Source organism: Anguilla anguilla, chromosome 11, assembly GCF_013347855.1.
Source record: "Anguilla anguilla isolate fAngAng1 chromosome 11, fAngAng1.pri, whole genome shotgun sequence".
NCBI classification, from domain to species: domain Eukaryota; kingdom Metazoa; phylum Chordata; class Actinopteri; order Anguilliformes; family Anguillidae; genus Anguilla; species Anguilla anguilla.
Window position 1 is genome coordinate 40,966,851 of NC_049211.1, and position 21,306 is coordinate 40,988,156.

The 21,306-nt window shown below is 39.3% G+C and overlaps 2 protein-coding genes and 2 long non-coding RNA genes across 4 annotated transcripts in view; 2 read left to right on the plus strand and 2 right to left on the minus strand.

The window, feature by feature from the left end:
- LOC118207253 (basement membrane-specific heparan sulfate proteoglycan core protein-like) overlaps positions 1 to 21,306 on the minus strand; it is a 122,435-nt gene that overhangs the window by 4,310 nt on the left and 96,819 nt on the right. Inside the window, exons 7-9 of the mRNA XM_035380641.1 lie at positions 1,938 to 2,234; positions 868 to 1,164; positions 450 to 746 (exon numbers count right to left, since the gene is read on the minus strand). Coding sequence (XP_035236532.1) covers positions 450 to 746; positions 868 to 1,164; positions 1,938 to 2,234 — 891 coding nt within the window. The remainder of the gene's footprint in view (positions 1 to 449; positions 747 to 867; positions 1,165 to 1,937; positions 2,235 to 21,306) is intronic.
- Positions 3,767 to 5,023, minus strand: LOC118207267. Its single transcript, XR_004761352.1, has 3 exons — positions 4,993 to 5,023; positions 4,210 to 4,245; positions 3,767 to 3,898 (listed from the first exon to the last, which is right to left on the minus strand). It is a non-coding gene; the product is annotated as an uncharacterized LOC118207267 (long non-coding RNA).
- On the plus strand, positions 9,665 to 11,223 carry LOC118207262. The gene is made up of 3 exons (XR_004761347.1): positions 9,665 to 9,830; positions 10,549 to 10,584; positions 10,939 to 11,223. It is a non-coding gene; the product is annotated as an uncharacterized LOC118207262 (long non-coding RNA).
- LOC118207257 (hemicentin-2-like) lies at positions 12,809 to 18,425 on the plus strand. The gene is made up of 5 exons (XM_035380646.1): positions 12,809 to 12,887; positions 14,214 to 14,510; positions 14,628 to 14,924; positions 15,880 to 16,161; positions 17,869 to 18,425. The coding sequence occupies exons 1-5, from the start codon at positions 12,833 to 12,835 to the stop codon at positions 18,024 to 18,026; spliced, it is 1,089 nt and encodes a 362-aa protein (XP_035236537.1). The 5' UTR covers positions 12,809 to 12,832; the 3' UTR covers positions 18,027 to 18,425.

A 21,306-nucleotide genomic window follows, 5' to 3' on the forward strand; every position in this document is an offset into this window, starting at 1 on the left:
ATAAGCAGCAATTTATTCATCCTATCAACTGGCACCACACAGCCCTGCAGTGAGGGGTAAGGCTGTGATTCTGTGGGTCCAGCACGTTCTCATAAAAAATAACGACTGGGCTTCAGATTTATCACAGAAAGTAGTTATATGACATCATGAATTAATCTGCATATTTCAGTGTCTTAAGTGCATTAATTAGCATATTTATCCCTGTTCATTATATTCCCATTGTGCATGAGAGGCAGCTGATTGGCAGCTCTCTCTCACTCCTCTTAACTCAATTATGGCACCAATAACTGCCAAATGGTTTTTTTCAAAATCTCAGTCAAGGGAACAGTATTTACTCAGTTAATGTAAGGCAGTGCAAGCTTGGCACACACAAAATTTAAATAGTGGCAAAGAGTTTGCAGTTGAAATGTATCAGTTTACTGTGGACATGCAAAATAAATCATATTTACCTCGTACAGTCAATGTAGCAGAGCTGCCAATCAGAGAGTGTACAGATGCTCTCCTTGTAAGTTCTCCTCTGCAGGTGTACAGTCCAGCATGTGACTGATCAGCAGAGAGGATTGTGTATGTGTCTCCATTTACACTGCTCGAGTTAGCCTTGTCTACAGGAAGCTCCCGTCCATCTCTGTACCATTTATACTTCCACTTTGCAGAGCTGCCCTGAATTACACACCTCAGAGTCACTGTTTCATTGGGGAAGACCTCTGTCCATCCAGACTGTACAAACAGATATGTTTGAGGTAATACTGTAAATCAATACAACAATTTTGAATTATAATCTGAAAGTATCATGAAACACTCATGTTTTTATTTAATTATTAAAGCACATAAATCAAAGCCATATTCTACTATTTTAATCATTCTCACCAGATATTTCTAAAGTCAGAGGATCACTGTAGTCTGAGTAAAAAGGTTTTCTTCCTCTTGCAGCTCTACAGTGGTACTCTCCACTGTTTGCCAGAGCAGCAGTGCTGATGGTGAAACTGGACCCATCAGTCCTGCTGCTGTCAGTGTTGGGCACAGTGTGTCTCAGTGGGTCTTTGTACCAGAGATACTCCCAGCCAGCAGGATCTCCCTCAAACCCACAGCTCAGGGTGACTCTCTCTCCTGTGTACATCGCTCTACTGGGGGCATTCTGTGTAATAACAGGTTTTGGTTTTCCCCCTGATGAAGGTAAGGTATGTGCTCAGTGTCATTTAGCATTAATAGATACATTCTCCATCACATACAAGACCATATGTAGGGCCACCAGCATGTCTCCACCATGTGACCTGCAGGGATTTAAACTTAGGTCTTGATTGAAGACTAGGATTAGTCCCATAGTTGGATCATGAGCATATATTTTTTATTTAACTTTTTTCTCTAAGTCAAACATTGTAACTGCTCTCATTTTTACCGTGGCTTCTAACAATACCTATCATGCCCCTGTACAATATATAGAAATACTGAAACGTCTATTTTAGTAAATAATCAAATTTAATTTAACACATGAGTGTCGCATGTAAACATTTCAGTCAACCATCATTTGTGTTTAATTAGTGGCAATTAAATTATCAACTAAGATGTCTGAGGGGGCTTAACAAAGAGGCTATAGTGACCTCTAGGTGGCGGAGGACTGAAGTACAATGTGAGAAAACAAGGGGAGACAAACTGGTGTCCCTAATCATATGATTAAATAATGAAGCAATTGTCACAAACCAATCAGACACATTTAATATAAATTGTCCATGGAAAGACTGGATAATGGTATTCTGACACCTGTACTCCAAACTGGCAACTCACAGTAATTCAGAACAAGACACATCAGATCATAATATTATACAAAAGCATATTTCTTGGTCCAAATAACATTGTAAAATTGTTTTTTTTCTCAGTTTTGTCTGGAAAGAAAGAACACATGACATACTAATTGTTGAGAGAAAATAAAGCATATTTACCTCGTACACTCAATGTAGCAGAGCTGCTAACCAGAGAGTGTACAGATGCTCTCCTTGTATGTGTTCCTCTGCAGGTGTACAGTCCAGCATGTGACTGATCAGCAGAGAGGATTGTGTATGTGTCTCCATTTACACTGCTGGAGTCAGCTTTGTCTACAGGAAGCTCCCATCCATCTCTGTACCATTTATACATCCACTCCGTAGAGCTGCCCTGAATTACACACCTCAGAGTCACTATTTCAGTGGAGAAGACCTCTGTCCATCCAGACTGCACGGTCAGCTGAGCTTGTGGGAGAGCTGAAAGTTTAAAAGAGAGTTTATTGCTGTAAATGGAAGGCTTCACAAGACACCTGCTTTCAAATATGCATTCTGCTCTTTCAATGGTTTCGAAAATCATTCATAATTACCTCGAACACTCAAATTAGAAGAGCTGCCAATCAGAGATTGTACAGATGCTCTCCTTGTAAGTTCTCCTCTGCAGGTGTACAGTCCAGCATGTGACTGATCAGCAGAGAGGATTGTGTATGTGTCTCCATTTACACTGCTCGAGTTAGCCTTGTCTACAGGAAGCTCCTGTCCATCTCTGTACCATTTATACATCCAGTCTGTAGAGCTGCCCTGAATCACACACCTCAGAGTCACTGTTTCATTGGGGAAGACCTCTGTCCATCCAGACTGCACGGTCAGATGTGTTTGAGGTAATACTGTAAATCACAATTTTTAATTATACACTGAAAGTGTCATGAAACGCTCCTCATAATTTTAGTAAATTATTAATAAATGAATCAAAGCCATATTCGACTAGTGTAAAAAACTATTGTAATAATTCTCACCAGATATTTCTAAAGTCAGAGGATCACTGTAGTCTGAGTAAAAAGGTTCTCTTCCTCTTGCAGCCCTACAGCAGTACTCTCCACTGTGGGCCAGAGCAGCAGAGCTGATGGTGAAACTAGACCCATCAGTCCTGCTGCTGTCAGTGTTGGGCACAGTGTGTCTCAGTGGGTCTTCGTACCAGAGATACTCCCAGCCAGCAGGGTCTCCCCCAAACCCACAGCTCAGGGTGACTGTCTCTCCTGTGTAAATTTCTCCACTGGGGGGATTCTGGGTAATAACAGGCTTTGGCTTTTTACCTGATAAAGGTAAAGCATGTGCTCAGTCTCATATCTTAGCATTCATAAACATTGACAGTCTTCATCACATAGAAGATCATACAGGTAAGGACTGAAGTAAACCTCCCAAACTCACCAGACACATTTAACACAAGTGATCCAGGGGAAGACTGGATCACAGGGTTTTGTCCTCGTTCACCCTGACACAAGTACTCTCCACTGTCTGACTCCCTTAAAGAGTGCAGGATGTGCTTTTGTTGGCTTTCAGTACTGCGGGCATACAGGCTCTCTAATCTTCCCTGGGTGTATCTGCTCCATGAATATCTCCAGCCAGACCCTTTCCTGATATCACAAGCTAAGCTAACATTTTCTCCTGTGAACATCACTGAGGCTGGGGGATCTGTGACTATGACAGCCTGAGGACGATCACCTGAAATGGAAATAAGAACATTGAAGAGATGTTATTTTAACATTTTATTTCATGTGATTCTCTGACGCTAATAACTAAAAACACAGAACCACTATTTGAGGGGAGTAATTTTCCATTACACTACTCACCAGAGACTGTTATATTATGGATGTTACTGAAATCTGACTCGTTTCCTTTTACAGCTTCACACTGATACATTCCGCTCTGTCTCTCTTTCACAGCACTCAGGACCAACACAGACACAAAGCCGTTACTACTGGAGGCTGGAAGTTGTGTTTGACCACCCTGACTGTATCTGGTCCACACAAATGTCCATCCCTCAGATTCAATAACCTGACAGCTGAGAGTAATTGTCTCTCCTGGGAACACATCTGGCCATGGAGGATTAGCAGTCAGAAGAACAGCAGGACCTGACTGTGCAGCTGTAACAGTTATAAAAAACAGAATCAAACAGTTTTACAATGCAAAGTTCGGTTTGATACATTGTATTAATGAAAAATATGCATTCAAATTTTAAATTTAAATTTAAATGAACTACATTACATTTCCGAAATGTAAGTTTGCCCTATATGTATCCTAAACAACTTTGAGTTTGTCAGAAAGAATGGGTTTTGGAAAGCTGTCATGATCTTTATAAATTCTGGTTTATAATTGCTGTGCATGTTCCACAAATCAAATGCATGGTAATTATGTCCCTGTCAAAATATAGATCTTAGGAACTTAATATCTATACCTTTGTGTTCACCAAAAACCACCAGTGCTGTGGCATCTGAAACAGGAAGAAAGAAAAGTAGATGTCTGATCCAGTGTGAATGAAAGTTAGTATAAAATGATTTTATTACACTCTCAGTAAAAACGGTTCTTTGGCTTGTCTTCATAGGGGAACCATTGTTAGTTTTTATGGAACCCTCTATGGTTGGTGTGAGAAATGTGAAAGCTCCCAGATTCAACTATTTTGCCTGACAAAGAACTCTTGAACTAGTCAGGGTCCCTCCATGGAGACACAGAAGAGCCTTTTTGAACACTTTTTTCTGAGAGTCTATTTTCACATTAAAAACACCAATCCTTTTTTTTTTTTTGCAATGCTGTATAATGTTGTCCAATTTTTCAGTAGCTAAATGTTCTTGATAGTTAGTGTTATTTTCACTCACTCACTTTCATGCGGTATGCTAACTTTATAAGCTCACACCAGTTCAGTGATTATTGAAGTGTGATTGTTCAGACACAAGAGACAGTCACACGTTTGAAAGTATGTGTTGCATGTTTTCATAAAGTTAATTGTGAAGAACTATGCCACTTCCAAAGTATTGTGCAGTCAAATTTACAGATTAGCAGTCAAAATAATACTCAGCAACACTTCTGCCCATAACAGGAATTATACATTTATTCAGATTTTCCACAACAAGCTGTTTTTGTAATGTCTCACATACTATACGTATTATGCATTGTAATCATAATTCATATGTTACCAGATAATTATTGCTTGAAATTGCATTATTAAAATTCTTCTACTTACAAAGCAGAAAGAACATGGTGTCCGGCTTCATCCTGATTACTAATACTGTGTAAATGTCCCACTAGAAACCATGAGGACGTTTTTGTTCACCTCAGTTTCCACAACCCTTTGCAAAGAGGAAATGCAACAGGCACAGCAGTGACACAGCTGAAAGAAATGCAGTGCTTGCATGTAGTTATGGTCTCTTCGGGTCCCTTAGAAAATGCAGAAATTCATTTAAAATTGGTGCGATATATAGCCGAACATTGCATGCATATTCTCCCTACCAAAACAGTTGCCCTCTTAAGGAGGTAGAAAGATTATTGTTGATTGCTCCAGTGTTTAGTTTGAAAACAGTTGGGGGGGGGGGGGGGGGGGGCGGGGCTTCTGCCTCTTTGATTGCAGCTCCCAGGCTCTGGAAATATACTATTTTGAATATTAGAACAATTCTGTCACTGTCCTTTTTTGAAATGTAAAAATAGTTTTTTTATAAACTCACTTTTAATGCCTTTTCATTCTTATTTCATTTTTTCCCTTTTGCCTTTAGAAATGGATTTATTTGCTCTGATGTTTTTGTTCATTATTGTAAACTGAAATTGTAAGCATTTTGTGCCCCGGCTGGACATACAAATACAAATAGCATGCAAAAAGCAATGAGCAGCATTGCAGAGGTCTGTATGTTTAAAAAGGTGCTCCATTTGTGAGGTCTGTATGTGATATGTTGAGTATGACAACATATAGTGAAGTGTGTATGTGATTGGCTGAGTATGAGAACATGCAGTGATGTGTGTATGTGATTGGCTGAGTATGATAACATGTGGTTACTGAGGCTGACCGTTGGTTGACTGCAGTAAGACTGTTTAAGAATGCAAAGAGTTCCTTCGTGGCCATGTGTCAAATCAATCAATGCATCAATCAGTTTTGTGGGTGTGTTGATTTCTTGGAAAATGAAGAACCAAGCTGCTCCTTTTTTTATTTTAAGCAGTGTGAAAGTGAAATTTTATTTCCTAAGACTACAAAAAATCATTTTTCTATTTTAGTTTTAATTCTTTACATTACATTACATTACATTTACTTGGCAGACGCTTTTATCCAAAGCGACGTACAAAAAGTGCAATTCTGAGATGAATAATCCTCAACACTTGAAACTTTAATCTTTAAATTGTAGTTATTCATTTCACCTTTCTGTAAATGGTACAATGTACACGTTTTAAGACCAAATGTTGGGTACAGTTGCTGAGTATGAGAACACTGATTTACTGAAGCCGACCAATGATTGGCTGCAGCAAGTATTTTCTGACTGAACGTCACTCATGTCACTGACTCTTTAAGAATACCAACAGTAACGCAGGGGCCATGTGTCAAATCAATCAATGTGTCAATCGATTTTGTGGGGGTGTTGAATTTTTGGAAAATGAAGAACCAAGCTGCTCTTTTTTCATTCAAAGCAGTGTGAAAGTGAAATTTTCATTTTCAATTCAACATTTTATTATGGCATGATCATTTCTAAGACTACAAAGAAAATGTCTTTTTTTCTGTTTCAGTTTCAATTCTGAGCTAAATAATCATCCACAATTGAAACATTCATTTTCAAATTACTACTAATTTGTTTCTCTTATAAGTTGAGAAAGTGTAGTGTGATACTTGTACTTTATCACAATATCCAAGTACATATATATACAGTTAATTAACTAAAGTATGAAAGTTGTTGACTCCTCATAGTTGGCTGATTGTATAACCAAAGTCAAGGTTCAAACTAGCAACTGTGGGGCTTACACTGCAAGCGTGCAAGAGATTTTACCAGCTAAAACAGTGGGAAGCATGCAATGAAGTAAATGCTATTTGTCAAAAAAAAAAACATCATTTCTCACTAAATGAACAGGAAATGTACTGGAACTGTGCGATCAGGAAGAGCCCTGTGACAGCCACATCAGTTTCACTTCTACAGCCATCAAAGGCGTTGTTGTCTTACTGTGGTGAGGCGACCTTTCAGCAGAGAAAAGCCACAGGTTACAGGACCTATGCTGCGTGTGAAAACTTGAGTCAGGAACAGTGTATTTGTAGGCAATGCACTTGTTCCAAAATCTCAATTTCAAACACATTTCAACTGCTTGTGGCTGAAGATAGTGACACATAATATACAAGCCTCATAATGGCTTCCTTCACTTTCACTGGCACCACTACATGGTACTCATGTTGACAAATGCCAATAACAGACTCCAAAGGCATTCCAAAGGGTAGAAGCAATACTAGAGTGAGCACCATAATTCATTGGACAGCGACACATTTTTTGTTGATTTGGTTCTGTACTGTAGCATTTTGATTGAAAGGATACAATGACAATGACGTTGGAGTGCAGACTGTCAGCTTTAATTTGAGGGTATTTTCATCCATATCGGATGAAACATTTTGAAATTATAGAACCTTTTGTACATAGTCCCCCCCATTTTCGGGCATCAAAAAATATTGGACAGTTTAAAATAATGTAGAATAAAGTAATCATTTTTAATATTTGGTCACATATCCTTTGCATGCAATGACTGCTTGAAGTCTGCGACGCATAGACATCACCAGATGCTGGGTATCTTCCCTGGTGATGCTCTGCCAGGCCTGTACTGCAGCCATCTTCAGTTCCTGTTTGTTTCTGGGACTTTTTGCCTTCAGTCTCCTCTTCAGCATGTAAAATGCATGTTCAATTGGATTCAGATCCGGTGACTGACTTGACCAGTCAAGGAGTTTCCACTTTTGGTCGTCAAAAACCCCTTTGTTGCTCTAGCAGTATGTTTCGGGTCATTGTCTTGTTGCATGATGAAGTGCCATCCAATGAGTTTGGAGGCATTTGGTTTTATCTGAGCAGATAAAATGTTTCTGTAGACTTCAGAATTCATTGTTCTACTTCTGTCTGCAGTCGCATCATCGATGAAGACAAGTGAGCCCGTTCCACTGGCAGCCATACAGGCCCAAGCCATAACACCCCCTCCACCATGTTTCACGGATGAGGTGGTATGCTTTGGATCATGGGCATTTCCTTTTTGTCTCCACAATTTCCTCTTTCCATCACTCTGGTACATGTTAATCTTTGTCTCATCTGTCCACAAGACTTTGTTCCAAAAGTCTTGGGGCTCTTTTAGGTGCTTTTTAGCAAACTGTAATCTCGCCTTTCTGTTCTTCAGGCTTATCGGTGGTTTGCATATATCAAAAACAAATGTCTTTGATATAGATCATTATGGAGCTTATATATATATATATATATATATATATATAAAACGAGAGTAGAAGCAGATACCAGTAAAACCATCTTGTACCTTACAGGCAAGGTGATTCCAAGTAGAAAGATGCTACACTGACAAAATATCAAAGGCAATAATAGGAAAACCAGCACAACTCTGCTCCAGATGATATGAATGCATTACATATAATATTGTAGGCATTTAGCAGATGCTCTTATCCAGAGCAACTTACACAGCTTTTCTGTATACGGTAGCATTTACATCCAATTATACTGCTGGATATACACTGAAGCAATGCAGGTTAAGTACTTTGCTCAAGGGTACGACGGCAGTGTCCTACCCAAGAATCAAACCTGTGACATTCAGGTTGGAAGACCAGTTCCTTACCCGTTACCCATAACCTTTGTTTTATTTTATTTTTGCATTACCTTCATTATTTTAAAATAGAACACATCCTCAAAGCGGGCTTTTTACTCCCTTTCTTTTGTGTGTTACAATTTGCCACTACTGTTTAGTTTTCTGTGTTGGTACTTTTCTGTTATAGGTTGCAGGTGGTCAGGCAGTTTTCTTGTTTAAGACATTTTTAGATGGTTAGGCCAGAAAGTCAACTGTGGTTTCTTTTAGATTAGAGTAGCCTAGATCTGGTCTGTTTTCTGCCTGAACCATCCTGTTCAGCCTACATATGGTAATGTGTTCTGTTTTGTTGTCTCATTGTTTGTAATAAATCTTCTATTTTTGTATATAGATTTTGACTCCTTGTTTAGTTTGTTATGTTGTAGTCCCTGGTTATTGGAACTTCGGTTGGCTTTTGGGACGTAACAGTGTCCTGTCAGGTAATTGATCCAGGGAGCTTTAGGTTACAAGACCAGCTTCTTACCCATTGTACTTCTCTGCTGCCCCTATTATTTTCAGGAGCCATCTTGATAGCTCTGCTCTTAATAGTCATTCCGAGACCACGCATTCAAACATGTCCTCTCCTCAAGGATACGTATGCCAATTCACTGCTTCTTTACACATCACAGTGCATGAGCTGGGCTTGCACTGGTATGAGCTGGAAGAAGCAGCTTCTTGTGCAGCTTGTGTTTGTGTTTGTGTGTGTGTGTGTGTGCACGCATGTGCTTGTGTGTGTGTGTGAGAAACACAGTCAAACAGTGTAATGTCATATTTTTATATGTAGTTCAAGGTGACTATAGGCTGTTCAACAATAATTGACACAAAAGTCAACACTTAGCACTGTTTTTGCAGACCGCAAACTCTGTTAGGGACCGTTCTCACAGCTCTTTTTCCGAAGTGGTTGCTCTGGTAACGTGTTAATTTATTTTTACCGTGGCACAATCAGTGAGATACACCAGCAGCAGATCTCAAAAATGGCAGCGGTGAAACGACTAAAGGCCGTGTGGTCGGGCACTGTCGCAGAAACCAAGCGGCAAATGTGTGCAGAGTGAAAGAGGATATGGGTTTTTTTTGTTCGTTGTTTTTTTTTCTTCAAAATTCTCCATCACAAGCGTCCTACTTTTCGTCCGACCTAATAATAGAGGCAGTCGTGATGACCACAGCGTAGGCAATGCACTTACCTGATGTCTAAAGCAAGAATGAAGCCTCATGACACATTTCTGCGCTTTCCAATTTGTAAGTAAAAATTTGTGTTTACTGTTGCACTGCTGTCTCTCCATTTGATGTTTGTAACTGATTTGATGTTTGTTGACTGTCTTGTGTAACTTCATAACTTTGTGTTTTATGTCAGGTCCCCCTTGCAAAAGCAATTTAGATCTCAATGGGGTTTTTCCTGGTTAAATAAAGAAATCTACATGAAAGAATACATGTATGGTTAAGACTGACTAAAGTGACATTATTATGATTTTATATATTATGCCTTGAATCTTACTGATCATGATATGATAGGTCATGCAATGCTTCCATATACATATGTACTGCAGTCCTGCTATGTATTATTGTGGTTGCATGTGATTGTCTGTGAATCCGACTGAACAATATTATTAAAGATGTTCAATCTTCACAATTAACTTTATGAAAACTTGCAACACGTATTTTCAAATGTATGACTGTCTCTTGTGTCTGAACAATCATACTTCAATAATTGCTGAACTGGTCTGAGCTTATTAAGTTACCATACTGTATGAAAGATGGAGTGAGTGAAAATTGCATACTATCAAGAACACTTAGCTACTAAAAAATGGGACATTATACAGCATTGTTTAATGAAAATCGGTCCAACTTTGCAAAAAAAGGATTTGTGTTTTTAATGTGAAAATAAAATCATTTTATACTAACATTTATTCACACTGGATCAGATATTTCAATTTACATTGCTTTCTTCCTGTTTCAGATGCAACAGCACTGGTGTTTTTTGGTGTTCAGAAAGGTATAGATATTAAATTCCTAAGATCTATATTTTGACAGGGACATAATTACCACGCATTTGTTTCGTGGAACACGCACAGCAATTATAAACCAGAATTTGTAAAGATCATGGCAACTTTCCAAAACCCATTGTTTCTGGCAGACTCAAAGTTTGTTGTTGCAATATTAATAATGCAAAAATATGAGGAAATATTTAGGTTACATTTAGGAAAAATGTGCATTCAGAAAATGTAACATAGTTAATTTAAATTTAAATTTAGAAGTAGAAACCATACGGTATGTGCATTGATATTATGTATTAAACTAAACTCTGCATTGTAAAACTGTTTGATTCTGTCTTTTATAACTGTTTCAGCTGCACAGTCAAGTCCTGCTGTTCGTCTGACTGCTAATCCTCCATGGTCAGATGTGTTCCCAAGAGAGACAAATACTCTCACCTGTCAGGTTATTGAATCTGAGGGATGGACCTTTGTGTGGATGAGATACAGTCAGGGTGGTCAAACACAACTTCCAGCCTCCAGTAGTAACGGCTCTGTGTCTGTGTTGGTCCTGAGTGCTGTGAGTGAGAGACATAGCGGAATGTATCAGTGTGAAGCTGTAAAAGGAAATGAGCGAGCTTTCAGTAATATCCATACCATAACAGTCTCTGGTGAGTAGTGTAAATGAAAATGACTCCCCTCAAGTAGTGGTTCTTTTTTTGCTTCAACAAATGATAAGAAATAAAACGTTTAAACAATATCTCTTCAATGAACTCTATTTCAGCTGAACATCCTCAGGCTGTCATAGTCACAGATCCCCTAGCCTCAGTGATGTTCACAGGAGAAACTGTTAGCTTAGCTTGTGACATCAGGAAAGGGTCTGGCTGGAGATATTCATGGAGCAGAAACACCCAGGGAAGAGTAGAAAGCCTGTATGTCCACAGTACTGAAAGCCAACAAAAGCACATCCTGCACTCTGTAAGAGAGTCAGACAGTGGAGAGTACTTGTGTCAGGGTGAATGAGGACAAAACCCTGTGATCAAGTCTTTCCCAGGAGGAATTGTGTTAAATGTGTTTTGTGAGTTTGGGAGGTTTTCTTCAGTCCTTACCGATATGATCTGGAATGTAATGAAGACCATTGATGTTTATGAATGCTAAGAAATGAGACTGAGCACATGCTTTACCTTTATCAGGGGAAAAGCCATGGCCTGTTATTACCCAGAATCCCCCCAGTGGAGAGGTGTACACAGGGGAGAGAGTCACCCTGAGCTGTGGGTTTGGGGGAGATCCTGCTGGCTGGGAGTATCTCTGGTACAAAGACACACAGAGACACACTGTGCCCAACACTGACAACAGCAGGACTGATGGGTCCAGTTTCACCATCAGCTCTGCTGCTCTGGCCCACAGTGGAGAGTACCGCTGTAGAGCTGCAAGAGGAAGACAACCTTTTTACTCAGACTACAGTGATCCTCTGACTTTAGAAATATCTGGTGAGAATTATTACAATAGTTTATTTCACTAGTAGAATATGGCTTTTATTTATTTATTAATAATTTACTAAAATTATGAGGAGCGTTTCATGATACGTTCAGTGTATAATTAAAAATTGTATTGATTTACAGTATTACCTCAAACACATCTGACCGTGCAGTCTGGATGGACAAAGGTCTTCCCCAAAGAAACAGTGACTCTGAGGTGTGTGATTCAGGGCAGCTCTACAGACTGGATGTATAAATGGTACAGAGATGGACGGGAGCTTCCTGTAGACAAGGCTGACTCCAGCAGTGTATATGGAGACACATACACAATCCTCTCTGCTGATCAGTCACATGCTGGACTGTACACCTGCAGAGGAGCACATACAAGGAGAGCATCTGTACACTCTCTGATTGGCAGCTGTGCTAATTTGAGTGTTCGAGGTAATTATGATTTATTTTCATAACAATTAAAAGAGCAGAATGCATCTTTGAAAGCAGGTGTCTTGTGAAGCCTTCCATTTACAGCAATAAACTGTCTTTTAAACTTTCAGCTCTCCCACAAGCTCAACTGACCGTGCAGTCTGGATGGACAGACGTCTTCCCCACTGAAACAGTGACTCTGAGGTGTGTAATTCAGGGCAGCTCTACAGAGTGGATGTATAAATGGTACAGAGATGGACGGGAGCTTCCTGTAGACAAGGCTGACTCCAGCAGTGTAAATGGAGACACATACACAATCCTCTCTGCTGATCAGTCACATGCTGGACTGTACACCTGCAGAGGAACACATACAATGAGAGCATCTGTACACTCTCTGGTTAGCAGCTCTGCTACATTGAGTGTACGAGGTAAATATGCTTTATTTTCTCTCAACAATTTGTATGTCATGTGTTCTTTCTTTCCAGACAAAACTGAGAAAAAAAAACAATTTTACAATGTTATTTGGACCAAGAAATATGCTTTTGTATAATATTATGATCTGATGTGTCTTGTTCTGAATTACTGTGAGTTGCCAGTTTGGAGTACAGGTGTCAGGATACCATTATCCAGTCTTTCCAAGGACAATTTATGTTAAATGTGTCTGATGGGTTTGTGACAATTGCTTCATTATTTAATCATATGATTAGAGACACCGGTTTGTCGACCCCTGTTTTCTCACATTGTACTTCAGTCCTCCGCCACCTAGAGGTCACTATAACCTCTTTGTTAAGCCCCCTCAGACATCTTAGTTGATAATTTAATTGCCACTAATTAAGCACAAATGATGGTTGATTGAAGTGTTTACATGCGACACTCATGTGTTAAATTTAATTTGATTATTTGCTAAAATAGACAGGTTTCAGTATTTCTATATGTTGTACAGGGGCATGATAGGTATTGTTAGAAGCCACAGTAAAAATGAGAGCAGTTACAATGTTTGACTTAGAGAAAAAAGTTAAATAAAAAATATATGCTCATGATCCAACTAAGGTACTAATCCTAGTCTTCAGGCAAGACCTTAAGTAGAATCTGGCATCATGGAGTTGGGCAAAAATAAAAACCTGAACCCTTACTGGCCATTTTCAGATTAGATTGCACACCCCTACTTCATATGGATGCGTTTTGCTTTTTACGTAAGCAATGCTCAATCCTGGTCTTGGACAGCCACAGAGTGTGCTGGTTTTTGTTTTTTGTTTAAGATCAGCAACCAATTGAGACCAAAGTAAGCAGGTAACCTGAGTTAACCGTTTAATCTACTGCTTTAACTGATCAATTGCTATGCTGCTCAAGTGCTGAATAACAATGTAAGCCAGCAAACCCTGTGGCTCTCCAGGTCCAGAAGGGTGGACCACTGGCTCAAAGCTATACTTTTCATAGCATTTTAAAATAAATCCATGTTCACCTTCCTGCCTGACTGTCACAATATTAGATCAACTCATACATTACCTAATTAATTAGATCAACTAAAGTTTTATAAATGGCTGAATTAGAAATTCAGTTGTCCGAACAGTTACTTGACTATGCTTTTGAGTGCCTATGGGGACCCCAAAAGGATAAGCAGTGAATTACAAGTTTAAATCCCTGCAGGTCACATGGTGGAAACATACTGGTGGCCCTACATATGGTCTTGTATGTGATGGAGAATATATCTATTAATGCTAAATGACACTGAGCACATACCTTACCTTCATCAGGGGGAAAACCAAAACCTGTTATTACCCAGAATTCCCCCAGTAGAGCGATGTACACAGGAGAGAGAGTCACCCTGAGTTGTGGGATTGGGGGAGATCCTGCTGGCTGGGAGTATCTCTGGTACAAAGACCCACTGAGACACACTGTGCCCAACACTGACAGCAGCAGGACTGATGGGTCCAGTTTCACCATCAGCTCTGCTGCTCTGGCCCACAGTGGAGAGTACCGCTGTAGAGCTGCAAGAGGAAGAAAACCTTTTTACTCAGACTACAGTGATCCTCTGACTTTAGAAATATCTGGTGAGAATGATTTAAATAGTAGAATATGGATTTGATTCATGTGCTTTAATAATTTAATAAAAACATGAGTGTTTCATGATATTTTCAGTTCATAATTAAAATTGTATTGATTTACAGTATTAGCTCAAACATATCCGATCGTACAGTCTGGATGGACAGAGGTCTTCCCCGATGAAACAGTGACTCTGAGGTGTGTAATTCAGGGCAGCTCTGCAGAGTGGAAGTATAAATGGTACAGAGATGGACGGGAGCTTCCTGTAGACAAAGCTGACACCAGCAGTGTAAATGGAGACACATACACAATCCTCTCTGCTGATCAGTCACATGCTGGACTGTACACCTGCAGAGGAGAACTTACAAGGAGAGCATCTGTACACTCTCTGATTGGCAGCTCTGCTACATTGACTGTACGAGGTAAGTATGATTTATTTTGCATGTCCACAGTAAACTGATACATTTCAACTGCAAACTCTTTGCCACTATGTACAATTTTGTGTGTGTCAGGCTTGCACTGCCTTACATTAACTGAGTAAATACTGTTCCCTTGACTGAGATTTTGAAAAAAACCATTTGGCAGTTATTGGTGCCATAATTGAGTTAAGAGGAGTGAGAGAGAGCTGCCAATCAGCTGCCTCTCATGCACAATGGGAATATAATGAACAGGGATAAATATGCAAATTATTTCCCTTATAACACTGAAATATGCAATTTAATAAATGACGTCATATAACTACTTTCTGTGATATATCTGAAGCCCAGTCGTTATTTTTTATGAGAACGTGCTGGACCCACAGAATCACAGCCTTACCCATCACTGCAGGGCTGTGTGGTGCCAGTTGATATGATGAATAAATTGCTGCTTATTACCGTTTTTACCCGGTAACACAATTTAGAGCATGATTGTGTTGTCAGACCTGTTGAGTTATTAGTCCTGAAACAAAATGGGTGAGTAATTTTATAAAAATAATTAAAACAACCTAATACAGTATTAGGCATACAATTCCTAGATAATTGTTCCGTTCATGAGTTCACTCGCAAGCTCCTTTTGGTTATAAAGCCTGCCCGATTACTCACTTTGATGTCAAACAGCAACATGGTTCTGATATATTATAACTGGAGAACAGCACACTACATATATCTATTAAGAAGGCAATGAATTTCATCAGCTGTCCACCAATGTGAAGAGGAATTCCCTTTTTTTAGTATAATATGCCACGATAGGGAGAGAGACCTGTCACTCCAACTACAGTAACTTTCTGCTATTAACCATGCAATGTAAGGCCTAGTGGATTATAGATTCCATGTCCTGTATCTTTTTTTCCCCGTATAACACGTTGAGTTGGATGATAAGCAATGTATGATCTTGCAGCTCTGCCTCAGGCGGTAGTGACCCTGAATGAAGGATGGATGGGGGTCTTCATCACTAAAGGCACTCTAGCAATGAGGTGTGAGCTTCAGGGCTTTACTTCTGCTGACTGGAACTACACGTGGTACAGAGACGGAACCCAGATCTCACTAAACCACACTGGAGAGAGGCACACAGTGGGATTCTGGGATAGCTCCTCTGATGGTGAATATAGATGTAGAGGGAACAGGACAGACAGACCGTACTACTCCCTCATCAGTGAAGGCTTCATGCCAAGCCATATCAGTAAGTTTGAAGCAATTTATAATTGAGATCACAGACAAGTGAAGAGTTAAATCCATTTACATATCCATTGTACCCTTGCGTATCATACATTGTCGCTTATTTCTAATATAAGTTGAGCTCTGTTTTTGATTTATGATGTAAAATAGAAAGATGCAATGTAATTTAAATGTATTATATTGTATAAATTTTTTTAAATGTTTAATCCCATTCTGAATCTGAATAATGGTATAAATTTACAACTAAGACAGACAGAAAAAAGAGGACATATACAATACCTTACATATTATTCATTCAGGAGGAGCAAAGGCAGCATGCTGAAAAATGAATTGTATTATTTTATACTACTGCAATATAATTGTTCCAGTATAATTGTCCCAGATCGTTATTGGGATTGTTTATTTCATACAGCCTTTGCTCATTTTTATCAGGGATGTGAACTGTTTAGGATGGCACTGTATGTAAAGGCATGATGCTGAATTTGCAGCATGACTATAAATTTGCATTACAGGTGGGACATTTCAATAAGGCAGGACAAAATGACAGAACCCTGACAACAGTCTCATAAAGAGCATCAAATGCAGAGATTCATATGGTTCAGTTGTTATTTTTTCAGAAACCTGGATATCTCAGTTGCAGCTGAAGGCTGGTTAGCCAATAATAATTTTGCTGGCTTTTGTGTCATATAGATGCACATAATAATTTACTGAGAAATAGGCTCCAATTATACACTATATGAACAAAAGTATCTGGACACTGCTTGGTCTTCTGCTGTTTTTCGTGATTTGGCCTAGGCCCCTTAGTTCCAGTGAAGGTAAATCTTAATACAATGTCATTCTAGGTGATTTTGTGCTTCCAACTTTAGGGAAACAGTTTGAGGAAGGCCCTTTCCTGTTTCACCATGATAATTCCCATGGGCAAATAGCGAGGTCCATATAGAAATGGTTTTGTTGAGATTAGTGTAACTTAACTCGCCTGCACAGAGCCCTGATCTCAACCCCATCCAACACCTTTGGTATCAATTGGAAAGCCAACTGTGAGCCAGGCCTAATTGCCCAATCAGTGCGCAATCTCACTAATGCTCTTCTGGCTGAATGGAAGCAAGTCCCTGCACCAATGCTCCTACATCTAATAGGAAACCTCCCCAGAAGAGTGAAGCAAAGGGTGAACCAACTCCATATTAATGCCCATAATTTTAGATGAGATGTTGGCTGTCAGGTGTCCCCATACTTTTGTCTATATGGCGTATATAATAATAATAATAATAATAATAATAATAATAATAATAATAATAATAATAATAATAATAATAAGGTATTTATATAACACCTTTCATACATAAAAAGCAGCTCAAAGTGCTTCACATAAAATGAGATAAAAACAAAGAAATACAAATAATCAATCATGAATAAATAAAAGAAATAATAATAATAATAATCATAATAATAAAGGATAATAATAAAATAATAATAATTTGATTTAATAAAATAAGAACACAAATAAGAGAGGTAATTAAAAGCATACTAAAGACATATAATAGAGTAACAAAATAGTTTTAGGTCTGATTATATTTGATTAGCATTACAGAAATGTACATGAAATGCTTTTTTCGAGCAGACTAAAATATGTTGCCAAATTCTGAAATGCATGTAGTTTATATTCCCACAGCCTGTTTCAATCCTTGACTTTTTTGTTTTTTTGCTCACTCAGTTGACCGCGCTGTGGAGAACGTGGTTCGGATCTGTGTGGGCGTGGCAGTCCTCCTCTTTCTGTCAATCATTGTGAATCCAGCCTTCTGGAGATGGGTATCCCGCCGGAAGGTGGTACACAGTGGGGAGGAACTGGTTGAACAAACTGACCATACCTGACCACACAGCGTGGCATGAGTTTATTTTCATTATTGCTTTGCTAAATATTACATGACATATTGTATCATTTATTAAAGTAGACTTGCTAAAATATATATAAAAATGTGCATCTTACGAGCTTGAAGGCTTAATGTAATATCTGGCGAAACATGGCTTTGAAATACAGGAGTTTTTTCATGAATTACCATTATGGATAGTTTGCACTCTCACACAGTCCTGTTCATTGCATTAGTTCTAATCAGTGTAAAATATAAATGTCAGCAATAGAAGGGCAACTCATTTTAGAGAAGAGATAATAATATATCTGGCATTTTCCACCTGCATACTGTTCTTTGTGTAGGGTAGGGTAGTACATGGGTAGGTAACTGGCCTTGTAACCTAAAGGTTACAGGTTTGATTCCCAGATGGGACACTGCCATTGTATCCTTGAGCGAGGTACTTAACCTGCATTGCTCCAGTACATATCCAACTGTATAAATGGATGCAATGTAAATTGTGTAAAAGAAGCTCTAGATCAAAGTGTCTGCTAAATGGCTGTAATGTAAATTGGGGAACTTGCCTTACCTTTGAAAAAAACGTTTTTTTCATATTGTATAAACACACATTGGACTTTCAAACCCAGCTCAACAACAAATGAACACTGTTATTTTTACCATGGCACAATCAGTGAGATACACCAGCAGCAGATCTCAAAAACGGCAGTGGTGAATCGATTAAAGGCCGTGTGGTCGGGCACTGTCGCAGAAACCAAGCGGCAAACGGGTGCAGAGTGACAGAGGATATGGTTTTTTTTTGTTCGTTTTTTTTTCTTCAAAATCTTCCATCACACGCATACTACTTTTGGCCTAATACCTAATAATAGAGGCAGCTGCAGTTTGTAAGTAATCTTTTCGTTTACTGTTGCACTGCTGTCTCTTTCTCCATTTGATGTTTGTAACTGATTTGTTGTTTGTCTACTGTCTTGTGTAACTTCATAACTTTGTGTTTTATGTCAGGTCCCCCTTGCATAAGAGATTTCAATGGGGTTTTTCCTCGTTAAATAAAGAAATCTACATTTCATATGAATATGTAGATGTGGTGAAATAAATGAAAGAATACATGTATGGTTAAGACTGACTAAAGTCACATTATTATGATTTTATATATTATGCCTTGACTCTTACATGATATGATAGGTCACGCAGTGCTTCCATATACATACAGACCTAACACACGTGATCCGGGCGAACAATGGTGTAACTTCACTCACTCAGTCACTCACTCATTCACAGACATTCGCATTTGTAGGGCTGGCCCCCCTGTTGCGGTCCAGCCAATAAATGAAAGAATACATCAGTGGTGGCTGGTGACTCAAAAAATTGGGGAGGACAGGCATCATGTTATTTTACACTAGTTGGCTACTTCTCTCCACTTTCTTATGTTCAATTTATGTTATGTTATTATGTTCAAATGTAGCAATAATCCAACTAGCAACCTAATGCAAACTTACTATACAACTAAGGTAAGTAATGCACCTGAGGTGTATCCCCATCTTCCATAAGGAACAAATATCATATTATCATTTATACAATGGCTTGGCTAAACACTCGATTCTGATTGGTCCAAGGGTGGGCATTATTTCTCAGTAAAGTTTTGTTCTGCAATGTCAATAAGTTTTATTAAAGGAAAAGATTTTGTTTCTGTACCTCAGTCTCTCCTTGAACAAGGTTGTCAAAGTTTCCAGTTGTAATGCAGTGCCAAATTGTTTTGGAAATCAAATTTTGACTTGTCTTGTGTATTCCATATTTGGTCACCACCAACCAATATTTTAATAATATTTTAAAAATAATTTATAGAGAATGCCTGCTGTACAGTTGAACAGAGCATATCTGTGTAGTTGCTCATTTTTACCACTAGGGTGCACCAGGAACCAGAATTCTAAACTGTTGGATATTGAAGGGACAGTTCACTTTCTGAATTTTATGGTGCATTATTTCAGTTACAGTGTACTGTAGCATTTTTATGTGAAATGAAGGATGTGTTTAAAATGTGGAAGTTTGTGTACGGACATTTGGAAGTTTGCGGTGTAAAGCCTGGATTTACCACCGGTCCACGGTCTCATTCTCCTCCCCCTGTATCAGTGCAGCCCCCCCCACCCCCCAGTCTGTGCTTGCAATCTCCCCCTGGTCTGTGATCTCTATCAAACCTCTTTAAATGTAACCCTTTTGACCCTTTATGTTGGGGGTCCCCTGGAGGGGGGGTCCCTGCATTGGAAAATCATGGTTGAAAGTCCTGATTCAAAGATTCAAAACAAGAGCATACTCCTCATTTAACCCCAGATCAGCTTCATTGGCTGCATTTGTAAAAACTCAGAACGTTTCTGAAGCACGGTATACAAACGACAGATTTTCCCGTCACATAAAGAATACAAATTGCATAATGTTCAAAAGTATTTGAAATCTGTAATTGAAATACTGCCCGTCCCTTTGTGCTAAATTGTGGAAATGAGACCTAAATACGAAACGTCCACCGGGGCAGGAAACTAACTTCTTCGTCCGCCGTCCTCAGTGGCTGACCCACCGCAAAATCCCCCAGCAAGTTTCCCCTTCATACCAGACAGTTTAGAATAGGGCAGGACCTCCGAGTGATGGGTTGGTTCCCTGCCAAAGTGGCTGGTACAGTGGACTGACTTACCAGCCACAGATGAACCGCACCGGCATTTGGCTGGTGGCTGGTGTTGCAGTAATTCCCCACTCTTCTGTCCAGCTCTAAAGTTGTCCCTCTACCCTGGTCCTGGAAGGCTGCTGGGTGAGCAGATTCTCGCTGTTACCCAGCACTCCATTGATAAATCAGAGCAGTTTGTTGCTGTTCTCTCACTTCACCATGTTTATTGGGTCTGAAATTATTTCAGTTTTATTTTTTAAGGCTTTCTTCGCCCAGTTTGGAATAGCCAGTCGTGTTTGCGCCACACGCGTTTGGGAAAGTGCAGATAAGCGTGGTGATACGTGGACCAGCCGCGGAGCCAGCAGCATGTTTGGCTATGACTCTGTCGTCCCTGAGGTCATTTTACTCTGTTTCCATGTCTTTTCTCTTCCCCTTTCATACGGTGCGACTACTGATGTGTGTGAGAACAAGCTCCATAGGGGTGCTCCTGTGTGAAACACGTTATGATTTTTAATATGTTCATAATTGATGCTACATTCTCCAGGTGGGGGAGGGCAAATTAAATGGTATGGTAAGAATGTCCAAATGCAGATCCCACATGAATAACCACATATTCCAGACTAGAAGGATGCAGGCT